This window comes from Copidosoma floridanum, unplaced genomic scaffold (assembly GCF_036245765.1).
Source record: "Copidosoma floridanum isolate Cflo_tuat_1 unplaced genomic scaffold, Cflo_Japanese_pri ptg000034l, whole genome shotgun sequence".
Classification (NCBI taxonomy): domain Eukaryota; kingdom Metazoa; phylum Arthropoda; class Insecta; order Hymenoptera; family Encyrtidae; genus Copidosoma; species Copidosoma floridanum.
The window spans coordinates 1,846,049-1,864,849 of NW_028321911.1; the positions used below are offsets into that span (position 1 = coordinate 1,846,049).

Sequence of the window (18,801 nt, forward strand, 5' to 3'; positions counted from 1 at the left end):
GATTCTATTAGTGGCCTTGAGTCCTGGACGCTACATCATCTCCTTGAAGATCAGCTTCACTTGCTGGTGGCGCCATCCGGTGGCTGTTGCTTTTACTATTGCTGTCATCGGTTTGGTGCTCACTGTTTTGCCTGCTGCTGCTTGTTGAGACTCCTTGACTTGGCTGTGTTAAGTGTATCAGTGTTGGTGTGTTTATTTACTGTGATGGTGTTATGCTAAGGTATGTCTGTCACTAGCGAGGGAGATTTCTCTGATTGTGAGTCTACTGCGAGTGACCAACAAGATATTCCCTTTGCGCTAACGAGTGATGATGTCAATAAGCTTTTGGTAGATGTTGACAAATACCGTGCTACCTTAATTGCTGCTTATGGTAATGCGAAGGTTTCTCCCAGGAGACAAGCAATTTTCGATGCTGCTGTTGCCTTCTCCATGGCTATTACACGGATATCTAATGCATACATTTCGAGACTTGCGGCAGACGACGAGACGACGCTTCAACGTCATGTAAGTCTGCTCTCAATCGTGCATGCCGATCGGTTTCCCGTGCTGCGAAGGCGATTGTGAAGCCGTCATGTAGCATTACTAATGTATTACCTGCCCGCACTTATGCGAGTGCAGTATCGCGTGGTACTGCACTCGGCTCGTCTAATGTACCATTTAACAGCGTATGACTTTCGCGTACTAAGCCAATCAAAATTTTACCAAGGCAGCGTATTGTAGTTGGTCCGACGGATGATGCGAAGGACAGGTTTAAGCGTCCTAAAGATGCTAGAGAGGCAGTAATGGGTGTTGTTGATCCGGTTCAACTCGGTCTCAATGCGCGTGTCTTTTCGGGCCCTGCGGGTACTGTTATTCTTGAGGGTTCTGCGATGAAGTCTTCTTTTATTGAAAAATGCCCTGCGCTCGTTGAAGCAGGTTTTGAGTTAAAGCCGGATGTTAAGCTTGCGCCTCGTCTTATTATTCACGATATTCCCGTAGGGCTCGAAAAAGACGAAATTGTAAAATGTGTTCGTGAGCAGAACTTGCAGGGTGAATCTGAAGCTGCAGTTAAAGCAATTTTTTTCTACCCCAGGGGCACCAAAAAGCATAGATCTTGCGTTGTGGAGGTCACTCCTGTCAGTCGTGTTCGTCTACTTGAACTTGGTCGTGTGACGATTGGGTGGAGCCGCTGTCGTGTTCAGGATCACGTATCAATTCCTCAATGCTTTAAATGTTGGGGGTTGGGGCATATTGCCGTAAGTTGCACGAATCGGTTATCTTGTGAGCGTTGTAGTGGGGAGCATCCTGGTCGTGAGTGCACGGTCACTGATGAACAGAAATACCGTTGCGTAAATTGTGTAAATTCAAAGCTGAAATCTGTCGCTCATGCTGCTTCGGACAGGGCAGCCTGCCCGCTGTTGTTGAGATTGATCGATCGTAAAATTTCTTCGACAAACTATGTCACGTAATTCCAATTTACTAAAAGTGGCACATTTTGGCCAATTTGATATTCCAGGTTATACCCTCGTTCGTCATGATAAGCTCTGTAGGGGTGGTGGTGGCGTTGCAGCTTACGTTCATGATTCTATCAAATTTCGTGATGTTTCTCGTTCGGCTCGTACTGATGCCTACACTCTCCGACCTGAGTTTTTATTACTCGAATTATCTATACTGCAACTCAAGTTTCTCTGTACTATTGTGTATAATCCACCTAAGTGTGGCTATTGGTCGGACGTTGAGGATGCTGTCATGAATTGTTCGACTGCTTTCGATTGCTCATTGCTTTTGGGTGATCTCAGTATTGATTGGACAGTCAACACTACTCCTTGCAGAATACTTCGTGAGTCATTTGCTGTTTTGGGCCTCTCGGTTACGGTATTTGATCCGACATATCATACTACCACCTCGGATAGTACCATAGATTATATCTGCATTAGCGATCCGAGCATGGTTGAGAGGAGTGTCCAATTCAGCGCTCCTGGTGTTTCGAGGCATGATATTATATTATTAGAGATCCGTTGTCCTCTTCCGGCCTTTGAATCACAGCCCATTTCATCGCGTTCATTCAGGGGCCTTGTTCTGGATGATTTTAAGCATGATCTTATATCGGTTGACTGGCATTCTATTTCTCGTATGTGTCATGTTGACGAGAAAGTTGAATTTTTTACGACTGCTCTTACAAACCTCTTTAACATCCATGCTCCTTTCTGTGCTTTCATTCCTCGGCACCGCCCTTACCCATGGATGACGGATGAGATTCATTCTCTCATTCGAGAGCGTAATAGGGAGTGGAGGTTGTATAAGAGAACCAGGCGTGATACACATGGAGTAGCTTTTCGCCGCCTGCGTAACAGGGTGCAAGTGCTTTCCAGAAATGCGCTTTACGCTTATAATAAAGATAGACTTTTGTCCTGTAGGCGTCCTGCTGACATGTGGAGATGTCTTCGTGATATTGGAGCATCGTCGAGTGCGAGTGCATCACCTGCTATCGCATTCGATGGTGACGCCCTTAATCGACATTTTGTGGGTGCTCCGTTGGTTACTGGCTCCTTTGCTGGCCGATCATGTGATGTGCCATTTGAGGATAGATTTTTTTTCGGCCATATTAATGAGTTGAGTTTGCTTGAGGCTTTTAGTGGATCAAAGACTAATGCCTGTGGAGTAGATGGGATCACGTTACAGATGTTGAAGCTCGCCATGCCTTTCATTACGCCCATCCTTTTAAACATATTTGATTGTTCCCTTCAGTCGGGTTTATTCCCGACTGTTTGGAAGAAAGCACTTGTGACCCCTCTACCTAAGGTGAAACAACCCTCTGAGTTGAATCATTTTCGACCCATTAGCGTGACATGCGCGCCATCGAAGCTTCTCGAGACGGTGGCACTCAGGCAGATGTCAGCTTTCGTGGAGTCTAACAGACTGCTGTGCCCCCAGCAGTCGGGTTTCCGTAAGCACCACAGTATCCATACTGCACTAATTAATCTTGTTGATGAAATTAGGGTGTCCATGGATGTAGGTCATGTCACGTTGCTAGTGTCCGTTGACTTTCGGCGCGCTTTCGATGAGCTCAACATTGATGTGCTAGTAATAAAGCTCCTTTCTCTTGGTTTTTCTGATTCTGCTTGCGGCTGGATCAAGTTTTTTCTTTCTGGGCATTCACAGGCGGTTAAGATGCGGGGCGGTTTGACCTCTGGTTGGCTTGATCGTTGTTCGGGTGTTCCTCAGGGTACTTTATGTGGACCGCTATTATTTTCTTTATATATCAATGATTTGCCCTCAGCTCTTACATCTTGCTTGTGCCACCTCTACGCTGATGACTTCGTACTAAAATTCTCCGGCCCAGTTGGCCAGATCCGTCGTATTGTTGCGGTCGTGAACGATGATCTGGATCATGTTTTGGGTTGGGGTCATGACAATTGTCTTTCTCCTAACTGGCGCAAATCTTTTGCCACATGGTTTGCCTCTAGAAGAAATTCGTCCACCATTCTTAGTGAGGCTAACCATGCCCCTACCCTTGATGGCCAACTGCTCCAGATCAGCGATACAATTAAGCTACTTGGTGTCACTCTTGACTCTACCCTTTCTTGGGGCCCTTTTGCAACTGAAACCTCTCGAAAGAGTTATGCTGCCCTCGCTCGTCTTCGGAGATGCCGTGACGCCTTGCCCCGTTCAATTCGCCTGAATGTAGTTAATGCCCTCGTGTTCCCCTATTTTGATTTCTGTTCCGGCATTGCATTGGACCACGGACACGAAACGGAGGGGCATGAATATCCACTGCCTTTTGATCACTCTTGGGGACTTGAGCTCGGACCTTAGCTCTTGGTCTAGAAGGCAAGATCAGCTTGGCTGAAATGGACTCCTGATGCCGATGTTGCCAAGACGTTAAAAATAATCAGCTTGAGTTGAAAGGAAGAAAAAATTTAAAACAAAATTTACATACTATTGGTAATATTAATAATATATTGTTTAATACCCAGACTTCAAAGCATGTCAGGGAAAGTAAAAGCGAAAATCGGACCTTCTATACTAAATGCTGACCTATCCCAGCTAAGTGATGAGTCTCAGCGGTTGTTGAACTGTGGAGCTGATTATCTCCATCTTGATGTCATGGACGGGCATTTTGTGCCCAACTTGTCATTTGGGCATCCGCTTGTCAAATGTCTCAGGGCTAAAATAAAGGACGCTTTCTTTGAGACTCATATGATGGTTTCAAAACCTCAACAGGTGCATTAAAAATCGCTGTATAAATAACTTGGCTTAAATTGTTATTCAAAATGTTAATTTAAAGAAATAGAGACTTAAATAAATTTAAACGGTAGCTTATCTGACAAAAAGTAGATAATAAAATGTGTCATCAGCAACACAGTACTCATGGAGATAAGTAAAAATGATTTATGTTTATAAGATAATAATGAATTTAAATTTTCAAGTGGATTACACCAATGGCTGATGCTGGAGTAAATCAATATACTTTTCACATTGAACCTGTTGATGACGTACCAACAGTATGTCGCAAAGTTAAAGAGGCTGGCATGAAGGTGAATTAATTTTCATTTTAAATCATAAATATGTTAAAAACAATTTTTCGTTTTCGATGGTTCCATAATGTAATGCTTGAAGGTTGGAATAGCTTTAAAACCGGGCACACCTGTTGAGGTCGTTACAGAATACATTGATAAGGTAGACATGGTATTAGTGATGACAGTGGAACCAGGTTTTGGAGGTCAAAAGTTTATGGAATCGATGATGAATAAAGTATCTTGGTTAAGAGAGAACTACCCAGCTATGGATATTGAGGTAGATGGTGGAGTTGGACCAAGCACTATTCATTGTTGTGCTAAAGTAAGATAAAGTGTGGCCATAAAAATTTGATAAGCTTAGTCACATTTAATATTAATGTCAACAAATTAATGTCTAGGCTGGAGCAAACATGATTGTGTCAGGTACAGCAGTTATTAATTCTAGTAATCCAGCTAATGTCATTAAAGAAATGAAAGATTCTGTGAATGAGGCTTTGGGATTTTGGTATCTCAAGTGATACATATGATAAACTTACTTTGTATAAATTTTATTAAAACGATATTTTAACAACAGTGCTTAGCAAAATTACTTTGAACTTTCTGACTTTTTTTCTTAAATTTACGTTTTCGACACGCCGTGCGCGGGGACCTTGATTATGAGCCATCTGTTGTGGCTCTAAAAACCTCGATTTACACACGCGACTCACAACTTGTGCTGCGCACTCGTGCGAGTGAGTGTATAAGTCGAGATCTTTGCAGAGCCACATTAGATGGCTCATATACTCGTTCCCCGCGCTCGATGTAACGAAAAGTTGTATACACCATACGTGCAAGAAGTTAGGTGATTGACACACACGTGTGCGTCAATCGCCTTCCTCGCGCACTAGTATCGTAATGTACTATTTTTTCACTGATTCAAATACAGATTCTTTTCTAGGACTAAACTGTGGATGATCAAACGAGGAAAACTCTGGATCCAACTTTGATCTCAGCTCAGCAAGTGTTATTAAAACAGCTTCCTCTGTTCTAATCGTTCTTGACCCTTGATTGGGACACGTATTTAAATACTTGTGGAATACCAGGGAAGCATCATTGATGTTTAAATTAGAGTCATTTTCTACAGCTGCTTCAATACCCGACAGTCCACCAAATACAATTAAAGCATGATTGTACTTTAAACTTTTCGACATCACGTCATCCACACAACTTCCTTTGTCAGATGTTCCAATCGATAAATCATATCCTTCTGGATATGGACAATTGGCAAAAACTTCAGAAATGTTAGGCGTCATTCTGACTGTGTATCCCCAGTAAATACCAGTTTCTGTTTTTGGCAAAGTTGGAGACACGATGGTACCGCTTAGATTATCACGATTTTCCTGGTTTTTTGGAATTTTAACAGTAACTCTCAGTCCACTTTCTAGTACTTTATCCACCCTAATGTCTCTTGAGAGCCCAACGTTGACCTGCAAGTGAAATTAAAAATGACAATCACTATGAAAATGAAGTAGAAAAAATCCAAAGCAATGATTTTCTAACCAGCGAGCCCTTGCCAACTTTCACAGGTTTATTAGTCACAACTCCTTCCCTGAATAAGCTGCCATCTTCCATCCTGAGATGATGCGGCGCGTGCAGAGGGTCTAGTATACCTGCTCTCTCGAGGTCCCTGTGCTGGGGGAAAAAGTTCTTCCTCAGATACTGTGGACACTCACAGTACTGCAGCAGCCTAGCAAGCTGCAGGCAGCCAGGTCTCGCTTCTCCCAGCACTTCATCCCTCTTGAGCTTATTCATCTCAGCCTCTACGATGTCTCCTTGGTCGTCGTAAACCACGATCTCGTCTACCTTGTAAATGCATGCCGCTCGTGCTATCTGCGAGGCAAGTTTGTACCTGAGGTCGATCGTCTGCGCGTTGTCCAAGATGGAGCCTGGTACGGCTATACTGACGGTAGACACTTTTCTAACCTTAAACGAGTCCTCATACCTCAACTTTTCTTTGTCAATACTTCGTTGATCGAACGTGATCTGTTCTTTCAGATTCTCAGCAAGCCGAGCTTTCTTCATCAACTGCTTTTCTCGCCATTTCTTCCGCTTCTCTTTTAACTCGCGGTTCACGAGTTTCCACGATTTTTCCAATACTTTCGTTGACTGATGATGCTTGATGTCATCCATGCTTACCTTAATCAGGATAAATTACATCAACCGATCACCTCAGAAATATGTGGCATATGTAAGTGCAATTGACGGTAGAAAATTAGCCTATTTTAAAAGGGATTTGACAGAAAAGCAGTATTGGCTTTAGTATGTGTGTTTGTAGGACGGAGGGCCACGGTCACAGTGTATAAATATATTCATAGACATTAAATTGTTATGACCTGAGCCTCGGGCACGGAGCAAGAAGGTGTAGATGGCGCAGTCCAACCTTTGGCTGGCCTTGGCCCTTGGGCGATCGGTCCGATACCTGGTTAGGTGCTGATGCACAAGGTCTCTCTCACTACTTCCTTGCGGTAGCTTCAAGTCCCGGGCAGCTTATTCTCGGAGATTATGTCTAGGTATTTTTTCCTTGAAGATGATGTCTAGGTACCTGGTGAAACTCTCCACAGGACCATCATTATTCTCTTGACTGACACTAATAATTCACAACAACACTGAGGTACTCGCCTTAGGGTTTTATAGGGGGGCACCTTGATTACTTTTATTTACGTGGAGCACCTCGCCGTAGGCAACTGTTGGAAGTAGACTGACTGCAAAGGACCTTTCCAGCTCCTTCTATAGGCCGAAAGACGTGCAGGAAGTCACGTAGGTTTTGACCTTGGCATCTCCTTTCGAGAATCCAGTACGGGTTTGGACTGGTTCTGGCTCGTCAAAAGCTAGTCCGTAAGGGTTCTGGAGGCGAGCTCGAACAGGATGGAACAGGTCAATTAATTGAGTCTTGAAGTTTGCGGCAGGTCAGGTCCGGTTTGTTCCTAAAACATATGAAATTCGCTTCCCACCAGTGGTGGGTAGGTAAGATACCTTCCATAACTTACTTAGTTTCTTACAAGTCAAGTAAAATATCTGTAAATTACCTGGATCAGTTTCTGACATTGAATGTCGTTTTGTAAGAAAACAGCTGCACCTATTAACATTATGCCTCTACCACGTGACCTCAGTATATATATGACTAATGTAGAGGGAAAATAACACAGGTCTCATGGGAGGAATCTTGTTTTTATTTTTTTTCGCACTTAAAAAGATATTGAGCTTAAAAATGTTGTTAATTCCATGTCACTAACATAATGAGAGTTACGTAGTTATTTTTTTCCTTTGGTGGATTCGTTTATAAAGGTTGTAACAGCGTTTTAAACGTGTACGAAGTGCCGTTTAACCCTACTGCTGCTGCTGATGCTCAGAGATAAACAAACATCTCAAAGTTGCTCAATGCTCATCAAAAGAAAAAATAACTACGTAAGTCTCATTATGTCAGTAACATATAAGGAATTAACCTTTTGCTCAATATCTTTTGAGGTGCAAAAAAAAATAAAAACAAGATTCCTCCCGTAAGACCTGTGTTATTTTCCCTCTACATTAGTCAAATATATACTGAGGTCACGTGGTAGAGGCATAATGCCAATAGTGCCCATGTTGTGCATTGCAAAAGTAACTTCATGTGCACGTACATTCACGTAAGATTAATTATAATAAAAATTCATGAGTTGATTTCAGTAATACCAATTCAAACATCTGTGTTTTTAAATAAAAATGTACTGCTTTACAGTGTGTTCCAGTAGCGCTCTCTGACAACTTACCGACAACTTAAACATAACGCAAGATATCGTAAGACATAATTAAGTTGTCGTTAACTTGTCAGAGGGCTTTACTGGAACACACCCTTAGTTACAAGCTAACCAGTGTCCCCAAAAGTAAGTGTTACCAAATGTAAAGCGCGAAATTCAAATCAAGTCTAACAACAACTTATTATTCAACAGAGTGGCCAGTAAGCGCCCCAGGTCATCGGAAGATAGGTGCTTGTGTTATTTATTGATAAGAATAGAGGGGAAAAGCGCTATACTAGCCCATTAGCGGCAGCGACAGCATAACTAAGTGTAACGGTGCATCTATCCTTGTTGCCAAAGCCACGTTATTAGCTACTCCTTCGTCCTAAATCCTACAGTTGATTCAATCTCATGTATGACTCGACCAATAACATAACTGCCAAACGAAGACAGATGCCCCGTTACGTAGCGAATTCTGCTGTCGCATATCACGCCCCCTTTTCTTCTCTATTCTTATACCTCTTTGTTAATAATTCATTATTTAACAGAGTGGCCAGTGAGCGCCCCGGGACTTTGGGTGATAGGCACTTGTTATTTATTAATAATTTATATATTTAACAAACTCACCAGTAAGCGCTCTGGGTCATCGGGTATTATACAATTGTGTTCTTAATTAATAATTTTATTATTTAACAGAGTGGCCAGTAAGCATCCCGGGTTTAAGGGTGATGGGCACTTGTGTTGGTGAAACTTATTTAATTTTATTGTTTACGTTTAGTGCTACCTTTGGGCTCACTGGTTGTAATCAGTACGACCTCCGTCGGATGGGATCGAAACCTGATTATCCGAATCCCAAGTTATTAAAACATTTAAAAAGTTCGGAAAGTTCGGAAATGAATCCGGCGTCTTATTTGATTTCCGAACTTTCCGATGTTTCCGAATGTTCTGAAATCATCGGAAAGTTCGGAATTGGAACTTTTTTGAGATTTCACCTGAAAAGTGCTTTTTAGCCTAATATTTTGCAAATTAACTGCCAATTTATTTCAAAACACGTAAGTAAGAGCAATTGAACGCTAATATTTCTGTAAATTAAAAAAAATAACACCTGCAACATAATTGAAAGTCGGTCTTTGCATCTAATGTTATGAGCATTATAACCTTAATTACGATTTCTTGTTGTCATAAGATATCTGCATTATTTTATTTTATTTTTGTGTAGATTATAAATAAATATTATGGTATGTACCTATTATTCTGTACCTTGCTTGCACGTTATTTTACCATGGTCTTCCTTTATTATTTCTGTCGTTAATAATGTTATCGAATTACTGTGGTGCTTATTTTTAAAGTGCTACTTGAATTTTCTTCTTGAATAATTTAATCCTTTTTTATAATTATTATTTAGGATGCCTAAAGGAAGGCCCAAACATGGAGAGTGGAATAATTTTGATGAAATCCGGGATGGCAGTGGAAAACTAGTTGCTGGTCGTTGTCACTTGTGTTTTGAAACACTTGCTGGACACTCGTCTAAAGCTCTATCGTCCCATCGGTAAGTAAACAAACATTAATTCTGATTTTTTAAATTGTATTATACGCATTTACGTAGGTAAAAGGTGTATTTCAAATATTATTATTTTATGCAACAAAGGTGTAAATAATGCATAAAACATTCACCTTCTTTTCTGTTCAGCAATATTATGCAGTCTTGTAGTTATGTATATTTGTAATTATGACAAATTATTTTTCAGAAGAGCCTGTTTGAAAAGGAGATCATCTGCTAACGAGTCAATCAACAATATGAATCAAGAAAATCATTTGCGTGAGTCCAATGAGCCCAATCATAATTCTGTGACTGCCCCACAAAGTCGTACTACTCCATCTATGTCAACAACTCAAAGGAATATCCTTAAGGACGTATCTGTTAATTCACGGGATCATAATGTTGCTGAAATATCCACAAATGGATCTGTAAGTAAATGTAGCAAATGTATTTGGAAAAAATAGTTTATTATTTAGGTTTTACTTATACTTAGACACACACCCACCATTATATATTTATAGACACACACACAAATAGTAACTCATGCATTAACAAATTTTATTGGTTTTGTTATATTACAAATTTAGAACTTTTACCATTATTTTTCTTACCATTTTGTTACCTACAACTTAACACTACTTTTTTTTTAGCATATCAGTCTTATACTCATAAAGTCATTTCTGTAAATAATTGCATTTTTTGTGTACCTGCAAATCGATAAATCCTGTCCATATTTTGAAGACAATACTATACAAACTGAACTAACAAATTTTACCATGCAAAAAACAATAACCGACTATAATCACATTTAAAAGCATTTCATTCTATACAGTTTTCTTTTGATTTGCTGATTTCAAATCTAAATTAAATTCAGTAAGCTAAGGGACTGCTTTTTTATATATGATACATTAATAATAAACCTTGCCACATCAATATTCAATGCACAATCAGTACATAAACATTTTTTTTAATTTGACCAATTAACAACATAGTTATATGGAACATAAAAATGTTGCAGTATTACCTGTGTACAAATTAATTTTCTAATACATCTTACAAATGTATATGGGAAAAAAAAAATTACGTAGTACATTAGTTGTTAATGGTTGATTTGATACATTTCATATATTAATATGTGAAAGTTTGTGTCATTAAAATTGCTTAATTTTGTAACTAGTACAAATAGGAATAAATTTATATGTTAAGTAAAGTAGTTGGTGAGATAGGTAAGAAATATTACAATTTGATGTCAGTTATATACATATACATGTACATATATACTTTAAGTAAGGATCCCTAGCGTAGAGCGTTTATGCCATCTTATGGTCGAGAATTTTAATAGTTGGATAGTATACGCAAGACAGGCATGACATCACCATGAGAAAACTAGTGTTTTATTTCCGAGTTTTACTCAATTATAAGGCTTCTTGAGACTTAACTCTTTTTTCAACGGTAAAAATAGATCTCTCAAAAGTTAGACCACAAGCATTTTTAGGAAAAACTTTTTCTGTAAAGCTAAAATGATAGATAATTAGCTAGTATAACAGAATATGTTTAAATCTCTGAGTCAAAAATTTATAGCTATAATTCTTTTTTTTATATATATTATAGTGTCATACGTCCGGCTCCTAATTAGGGCACTACTATGGGTACTCGACACTTGGGAGAGAGAAGGGATGAGGGATAGGGAGGCCTCCCATTACAGAAGGGGGTAGGGGGAAATAGGCAATTTTGCTGCGAGAAGGTCGCCTATTCCCTCCTCGAGGAGCATTGCGTGGTGAAAAAGCACATGTGAAAATTCACAAAAATACTTGCCCGAAAATGTTGCACTGGCTGGGAATCGAACCACGGTCTCCCGTATGCCGATCCACAACCTAGCCAACTGAGCCACCGCGCGCTCTATAGCTATAATTATACCTATAAATTATAGCTATAATTATAACACTCATAATTACCTGTAAAACAGCTATTGCTATCTGTAAAATATAGCTACAAGTATAGTTATAATTTACAGCTCTAAATGTTGCTCAAGTTTTAAATAAAAGTTGGTTTAAAATCTGACTTGTTTAAATTTATATTGATAACCTTTAGGTGCTATCGTATATGATAAGATCAAAACTAGGGGGCTGAATAACTAGAAAAAAAAAATCCAAAAATCATGAAGCAATTTTAAGTTTTTTAAAAATTGTTAACAATACTTTAGGCCCTATCAGTTTCGGTGTTATCATATGGAAGATAACGCTAGTATGTAGTAGTAGACCTTTAAAAAAATCAGATTTTAAACCAACTTTCGTTTCAAATTTGAGCGAAATTCTAAGCTGTGATTTATAGCTATATTTTTAGGTACGTTTTACATGTAAATATAGGTGTTTTATAGGTTATTATAGCTATAATTAAAGCTATAATTTCTAGGTGTAACTATAGCTATATCAGTGGTTGCGGTGGCGCAACGGTAGAGTTGCAGTTCCGTTGATCTCCGGGGTTAAGCAGCATTTGGCGCGGTTAGAAATTGGACGGGTGACCGTTCAAGTCTCGCCGTTTCACTTGTGCTCTTAATTCCGAGAGTCGATTAACGCTTACGCTTTTCCAACGTGATCATAGGTGAGATTGAGTTGGTCCTGGTTTTTATACGTGTTTACACGTAATAAACATCTGGTCATAACTCAAGCTTGCACCAATATCTGAAAAATACTATTCTCGTGTAATAAAAGCCATGTCTGAGCCTAAAGGCGATGATGAATAATAATAAGAAAAACTATAGCTATAATAATAATAATAATAATAATAAAAAATATTATTGTGTACATTTCTAACTGATTTGTGAATATAAGAAAGAACAAGCAGAACTGACCTCTCTTTCGCTCACATAGGCTCAAATAATTTCTGTTCGACCAGTAGTCGAACGTTTTAAAACACAAAAGCTTAGCTGTAATATTTAATAACCTCACACACGGCACAGTAGCAGTACAGCAATATCAAACGATAACAACTACTTATCTGAAAAAAAACGTGTGGGACTCGGAGTCCCACGGTAAGAACAAAGTTCTCGCATGTATGTTGAAATCACATGTATACTACAGCATACAAGGTTCGTGAATACATGAGAATTTCATATGTATTTTTTTCCGGGGGTTACGGCGATAAATGTCTTTCCTGTAAATTTGTTATGTATGAAAGGTTTGGGAACCCATCAGTCAGAAAGCGATAATTTTTTTTCTAATCAAATGATAATTCTAGTGGTTCATTAAAAGTGATGATTATTGAGTATAAAATATGTTATTTGGTTAATAAAAACGAGAAACAAATAATAAAATATATAGGAAGTAATTTGTTAAAAATATCGTTAACTTCAATTATAAAAATACAAAATGTATCCATGCAAATGTAATAAAAACAAATGAAAAAATTCGAATTCAATATAAAAATTTAATCACCCAATTTAAATTTTCCACCAATTTCCTAATGGTTATGGGAATGTGCCGCCTGGGCTTGTATGGGTACGAAAGTTGTGTGTATACATGTCGAACAAAAAAGTGCTCCCATTCGTTTACAGGAGCTCAGATTTAAAAAAAATTTTTAGCAATTGATTGGTAATCGGATTCTCTTAAATTTGGCTTTTTTTTTAGCTAGTGAAAATGTGAGTGCACGCGTTATTCTTACGCTTTTCGGCTGATGGGTCCCTGCTCTGAATGGAGCTCTCTCTCTCTCTCTCTGCTGCCGCTGCTACGCTGTACCCCCCCCCCCCCACAGGTGCACACTTTTTCCTTACGCTTTCTAGCTGATAGGTCTATGCGCTGGCTGGCGCTCTCCGCTCTCTCTCTCTGCGTCGCCACTGCTACTCCGTACTCCTCCCTCCCTCAAAGTGCACGCGTTTCTTCACTGGGAAAAAGTTAAAAGCGACGCTCACCCTAAATCCCTCTAGCGGCTCACCCAAGTATTGGTTCGACTGTTCTCCCAGTTTGGGTGAGCAGTTCACCCAAGACAGGGAAGCAGCAGCACCAAGACCTTGGGTGAGCAGACGCCGCAGCTTTCGATGAATAGCTTTACCAAAATATAATGTACTATTTGTACACCTTTGTTAATCATATTTTATAATTACTCACACTGATTTTGTTTTAATCTTAAAGGGAAATATGCAAGATATGTATATAACATATTTTGTTAGCAGTGAACACTCATTTTAATTTTTTAAAGGTATGCCAAGCTGTACGCTCGATTGAATGAAGTTAAGAAAATCTGAGGGCTAAAGGGCAGTGTTTTTAACTACCCAAGCGTTTCGCGCACACTTGTGCGCAGGTTTACTCTCTCTCTCAGACCCTGACCAGGAGTTGGAGAGCACCCTCTCCTAAACTTTAACTTAAGCCCCACCAACTTTTAACAGCCTAAATACAATATTTTACTTAAGAGGTCTGAGTCCTCGATAGGTCAGTTGGGTAAACCTTTTGCCCATACAAATCCGCACGGGAAATCTTCGATTTCTTGCGGATGCAACTTTTTTTTTTTTTTTTTTTTTTTCGTGTGTACGAACAATATTTATGAAGGATAATACGTGCTTTTTTCAAGGAAAAATATTTTAACCAATATTTAAAAATATGCTAGATAAATGTCTGCTTTATGTAATAAGAAAAATTAATTTAAGATTACATTAATTAATTATTCAAAAATGCATGCCAAAAATAATAAACAACCAGAGTACGATATGTTAATAATCATACTTTTTATCAATCAACTACTAAAATTCAAAATATGTATTCTTACATTTCGGGCATTACAAGCATAAATTCAAAATATTGCAAACCAGACAAGTTTGATATAAATTTGCATAATGTGGAATAACACTTCTTAGTAACGTCATTGTTTTCCCAGGATTGTAGTTTCTTATTGATATCTTCAGTTGCTTAAAATAATACATTTGTTAAAAAAATTTCATAACGGATTTGGTGGTATATAGTAAAGCTTATAATAATACAGCCCTGACTTTTACACTTTCTGTTGATCGTTTACACATGCTATTAATAAGATGACAGACGTTAGGGTAGAAAAATAAATGAAATTATAAGAAAACAAAGGGTTTTTAATATGTACATGTACATCGCTTGTTTTTTTTTTGTTATTAAATAACGAAAAAAAAAAAAAAAAATACCAACTAATAATAATACTTTATAAAGTCCAGATTTGAGACTACAATAAAGTTTAGAGAGTGTTATTATTAGTCAATATTTTTTAATATATATATATATATATATATATATATATATATATATATATATATATATATATTAGTTACAAATGTCATTATAGAAACATCGAAACAAGTAGCAACACTCGGACGATAATTCGGTTTGGGTGTGGAGATGCTTGTTTTGATTTAGTGGCTTTAGCAGACTCATAAAAAGAAAACAAAACGATATTATTTCTATGCTACCTAGCGGTGTATCTCAGCGTTTTTTTTTTTTTTTTTTTTTTAAGAAAAAATTAAAAAGTGTTGATATAAATATGGCCAAAAATCTCTCGTTACATTAGTAGTTTAATTTACAGTCAAATTATATTTTGCTAAAAAATAAAAAATAAAGTTTTAATTTTTTCTTTGAGGGGCTTCCCTCATAGGCTTAGTCTGTTCTTGATCATACGAGAATAAAATACAACAACCATCTTCGTGCCCACAGCAAATTATCGTCCGCTCACCGAATTTTCGCGCTCTATCAAATAGGACATAATTCACTGCATAATTTTCTCCTTTCATAGTTTATTCATTGATAGATACAAGAGCGCATTGCATCTCTTATTAATTTATGTATTATTGCCCATTATGCAAATTTATATTAAACTTGTCTGGTTTGCGATGATTTGAATTTACGCATGTAATGCATAAAATATACATATACATATTTTGCATTTTAGTAGTTGATTGATAGAAAGTATGATTATTAACATATTGTACTCTGCTTGCTTATTATTTTCGGCAGGCGCTTTTGAATATTTAATTAATGTAATCTTAAATTAATTTTTCTTATTACATAAAGCAGACATTTATCTAGCATGTTTTCAAATATTTGTTAAAATATTTCTAGAAAAACGCACGTGTTATCCTTCATTAATATTGTTCGTACACATGAAAATAAAAGAAAAAAAAAAAAAAAAAAAATAAGTAGCATCCGCAAGGAATCGAAGATTTCCCGTGCGGAGTTGTATGGGTAAAAGGTTTACCCACACGAAGGGGAAAAAATGGTATTATAGCATCGAAGAACCTATGTGGTGAGCCCATACGAGTCTGCGTGCTACGGAAGCATACGAACTATACAATGAGTGCATCTACACCTGTGTGTATATACGTACCTGTCTGTAACTGTATCCCTGGCTGGCATTCGGCATGTGTAGATAACACACATGCGCGTGACGCTCGTGTAAACGCAAGACAGTACCGGAGAAAATTTCATGAGCGCTATGCGTTTATCCCATATATATAGCTGATGCGTACGAAGCATCGAGTCGCTGCGCTGCTACTATACAATGGATGTACTCATTGTATAGTTCGTATGCTTCTGTACCACGCAGACTCGTATAGGCTCACCGCATTAATGCTTCCATGCTATAATACCATTTTTTTTCCCTTCGTGCAACTGACCTATCGAGGACTCAGACCTCTAAAGTAAAATATTGTATTTAAGCTGTTAAAAGTTGGTGGGGCTTAAGTTAAAGTTAAGGAGAGAGAGCTCCCCTACTCCTGGTCTGCCGTGTGAGAGAGAGTAAGCCTGCGCACAAGTGTGCGCGAAAACGCTTGGGTAGTTGGAAATATTGCTAAGGGATTGTAGGAGTCGGTGGTGGGTCTAGACAAAAAGTCAACTAAGCCGATACAAGGTAAAAAAAGACATAATTTTACCTTCTTCTGTGGGGGACATTGATGGGCTGTAGGAGGTTTGTGTGAAATACCCCACTCGTACATTTACATAATATAGAAAGATATATGAGTGTTTCATATATACAGTTATAATGTGTTTATATACATGTACGTATATAGGCATTACATACAGTAAATTGTATTTTTTAATACTTTCAAATCTCTACTCGGCTAAGATAAACTAAGAATCAGATAAATAATGAAGATATATAAAATACATTTTTGAACGCAAGCAATACGCCTGTTTTGTATAGTATGAAAAGATGCGATTAAAATGTCTGCGTTTTTTATTATGCATACCTCTCAAACTTTGTTTATACAGCAAATGACAGTGTAATACTGCTGTAATTAAATTTTTTAATTTATTTTCCAATATTCAAATGGTTACATCATTTATAATAATTGTTCAAATTGTTATTAATTGTTTCTTGTATCATGTCCTTATATTGTCTCAATAAAATCAAACTTTTCATAACATTTTAACATTTTTTGTCAGAACATTCAAAATTCACTGTCTAACAAACGAAAACAAGTACACAAATACTTAATTTACAGAAATACATCTATATAGATTTCATATGGTTTTGAAATACAAAAAATTAATACAATTTATTCATCAAAAATTATTCATGTATACTGAGTTTTACAAATTGTTGGCAAACTTTTCACTTTTTTCTAGGAACTCGTTGAACCAAATCATAATACAACAACTTCAGCGATTGACAAAAATGTGAAACTGCTCGAATTTTTCTTGAAGAAAGAGCTTGAAATCGACAGTATCGATTCGGATTGCACGTTGGAGTTGCTCAGAGCTTTCGATGAAAATCATACTTTGCCGTCTATTCAAGATTTTAAGACAACTATTTTGAGACATGCCTACGATACATCTTTTACACAAGATTACAGAAAACAACATTGCAAAATAATTGAAGTCATTACTGCCCGCCTTGATTCATGCATTGCGTGTCTTTCCGTCCTACATGCTTATGACGATAAGCCATCTTTTTTGCAACTGTCGTCGATTGTTGAGAGTGACACAACTTCCAAGGACTACTTAAAATTTTGTGCAGGAAGTTTCCTTAGAGCTTTAGGAATATACAAAGTGGAGGCTATTTTCCTCGTTCACGATGGCACATTACATTTACCGTCGACGATAACATGCACATCACAGGAAAAAAGCTCAAAAATTCATACAGCAATGAATCTACTCCCCCTGATAGATGAAATCAAAAAAATTCAAGTACCGTTATCTGCATCGACTGCGCCGCTTTTACTTAGTTTTATTGAAACAGTGTGTCAATTTGAGACCACTACGAAAAGAGACGATTTATCGCTCTCCGTTGCAACTGAAAAACTATGGGAAATAATTGTAAGCCATCCCGCATTTAAAAATGAAGCTTTACAAACAGTGTTATTAGCTACCATAGCAGAAAAAATTGATCCAATTTGTATTGCCAGCAATTATTTCAATCCAATGTTTCATGGACATGGTTTTCTACGCTATAAGGAGTTAGTTGATAAATTTGAAAAATTTATTAATGTTTCAGCTCATAACTTATTCGATTCTATTGGCATTTATTTGACTAAACAACAAGACTTCCAAAATTTGTTTCTATCTGATGCAGTGACAGACAGTAAACGTTTCTGGAATGATGTCAAGAAATCACATAATGCGCTGAGCGAGTATGCTTCAACAATATCAGAAATAAAAGCAGCTCACACTAAATACAATATTTTAAAATTAGTAAAGCTGTCCGAAAAATACTCGAGTGAGTGTCAAAAATCGTTCAAATTACAAAGTTACTTTTTTACTTTATGTTTTATTTAAACTTTATTTTTTTTTTACAATAAAAGTTTATAATTTATCTCATTACACTTTAGTATTTTTTAAATATTTTTAGTTTCTATTATTGCGAAAAACTGACTGATACGAAATCCTTAGGTGAAGTTAGTTCGGTTAAATGTTAGTAGATTAACTAAATAAATGCGCAACGGTAGGAATCAGACATGTAAATTCATAAAAAATTATTACAATATAATTTTTTTATTATACAATAAAATTTTTAATAAAATATGTACTTTATTATTTGTCGACTTTCTGCAATTTCATCA

General features: G+C 37.4%; 3 protein-coding genes across 3 annotated transcripts; 2 read left to right on the forward strand and 1 right to left on the reverse strand.

Annotated features, from left to right (window-relative positions):
• Positions 1-3,773: 3,773 nt before the first annotated feature.
• Positions 3,774-5,051, forward strand: Rpe (ribulose-phosphate 3-epimerase). The gene is made up of 4 exons (XM_014356481.3): positions 3,774-4,203; positions 4,410-4,517; positions 4,600-4,821; positions 4,898-5,051. The coding sequence occupies exons 1-4, from the start codon at positions 3,967-3,969 to the stop codon at positions 5,015-5,017; spliced, it is 687 nt and encodes a 228-aa protein (XP_014211967.2). The 5' UTR covers positions 3,774-3,966; the 3' UTR covers positions 5,018-5,051.
• Positions 4,267-6,824, reverse strand: LOC106641902 (28S rRNA (uridine-N(3))-methyltransferase). Its single transcript, XM_014356480.3, has 2 exons — positions 6,039-6,824; positions 4,267-5,965 (listed from the first exon to the last, which is right to left on the reverse strand). The coding sequence occupies exons 1-2, from the start codon at positions 6,666-6,668 to the stop codon at positions 5,399-5,401; spliced, it is 1,197 nt and encodes a 398-aa protein (XP_014211966.2). The 5' UTR covers positions 6,669-6,824; the 3' UTR covers positions 4,267-5,398.
• Positions 6,825-7,463: 639 nt separating this feature from the next.
• LOC149373247 (uncharacterized) lies at positions 7,464-18,598 on the forward strand. Its single transcript, XM_089597615.1, has 4 exons — positions 7,464-7,502; positions 9,657-9,800; positions 10,000-10,219; positions 17,369-18,598. The coding sequence occupies exons 2-4, from the start codon at positions 9,658-9,660 to the stop codon at positions 18,515-18,517; spliced, it is 1,512 nt and encodes a 503-aa protein (XP_089453741.1). The 5' UTR covers positions 7,464-7,502; position 9,657; the 3' UTR covers positions 18,518-18,598.
• The last annotated feature ends 203 nt before the right edge of the window (positions 18,599-18,801 follow it).

Coding starts and splice junctions, on each gene's coding strand:
- Rpe (XM_014356481.3), top strand. CDS start 3,967: ATGTCAGGGAAAGTAAAAGCGAAAATCGGACCTTCTATACTAAATGCT. Junction 4,518..4,599: donor TTAAAGAGGCTGGCATGAAG/GTGAATTAATTT, acceptor TAATGCTTGAAG/GTTGGAATAGCTTTAAAACC. Junction 4,822..4,897: donor CTATTCATTGTTGTGCTAAA/GTAAGATAAAGT, acceptor ATTAATGTCTAG/GCTGGAGCAAACATGATTGT.
- LOC106641902 (XM_014356480.3), bottom strand. CDS start 6,668: ATGGATGACATCAAGCATCATCAGTCAACGAAAGTATTGGAAAAATCG. Junction 5,966..6,038: donor AAGTTGGCAAGGGCTCGCTG/GTTAGAAAATCA, acceptor TTTCACTTGCAG/GTCAACGTTGGGCTCTCAAG.
- LOC149373247 (XM_089597615.1), top strand. CDS start 9,658: ATGCCTAAAGGAAGGCCCAAACATGGAGAGTGGAATAATTTTGATGAA. Junction 9,801..9,999: donor AAAGCTCTATCGTCCCATCG/GTAAGTAAACAA, acceptor ATTATTTTTCAG/AAGAGCCTGTTTGAAAAGGA. Junction 10,220..17,368: donor AAATATCCACAAATGGATCT/GTAAGTAAATGT, acceptor ACTTTTTTCTAG/GAACTCGTTGAACCAAATCA.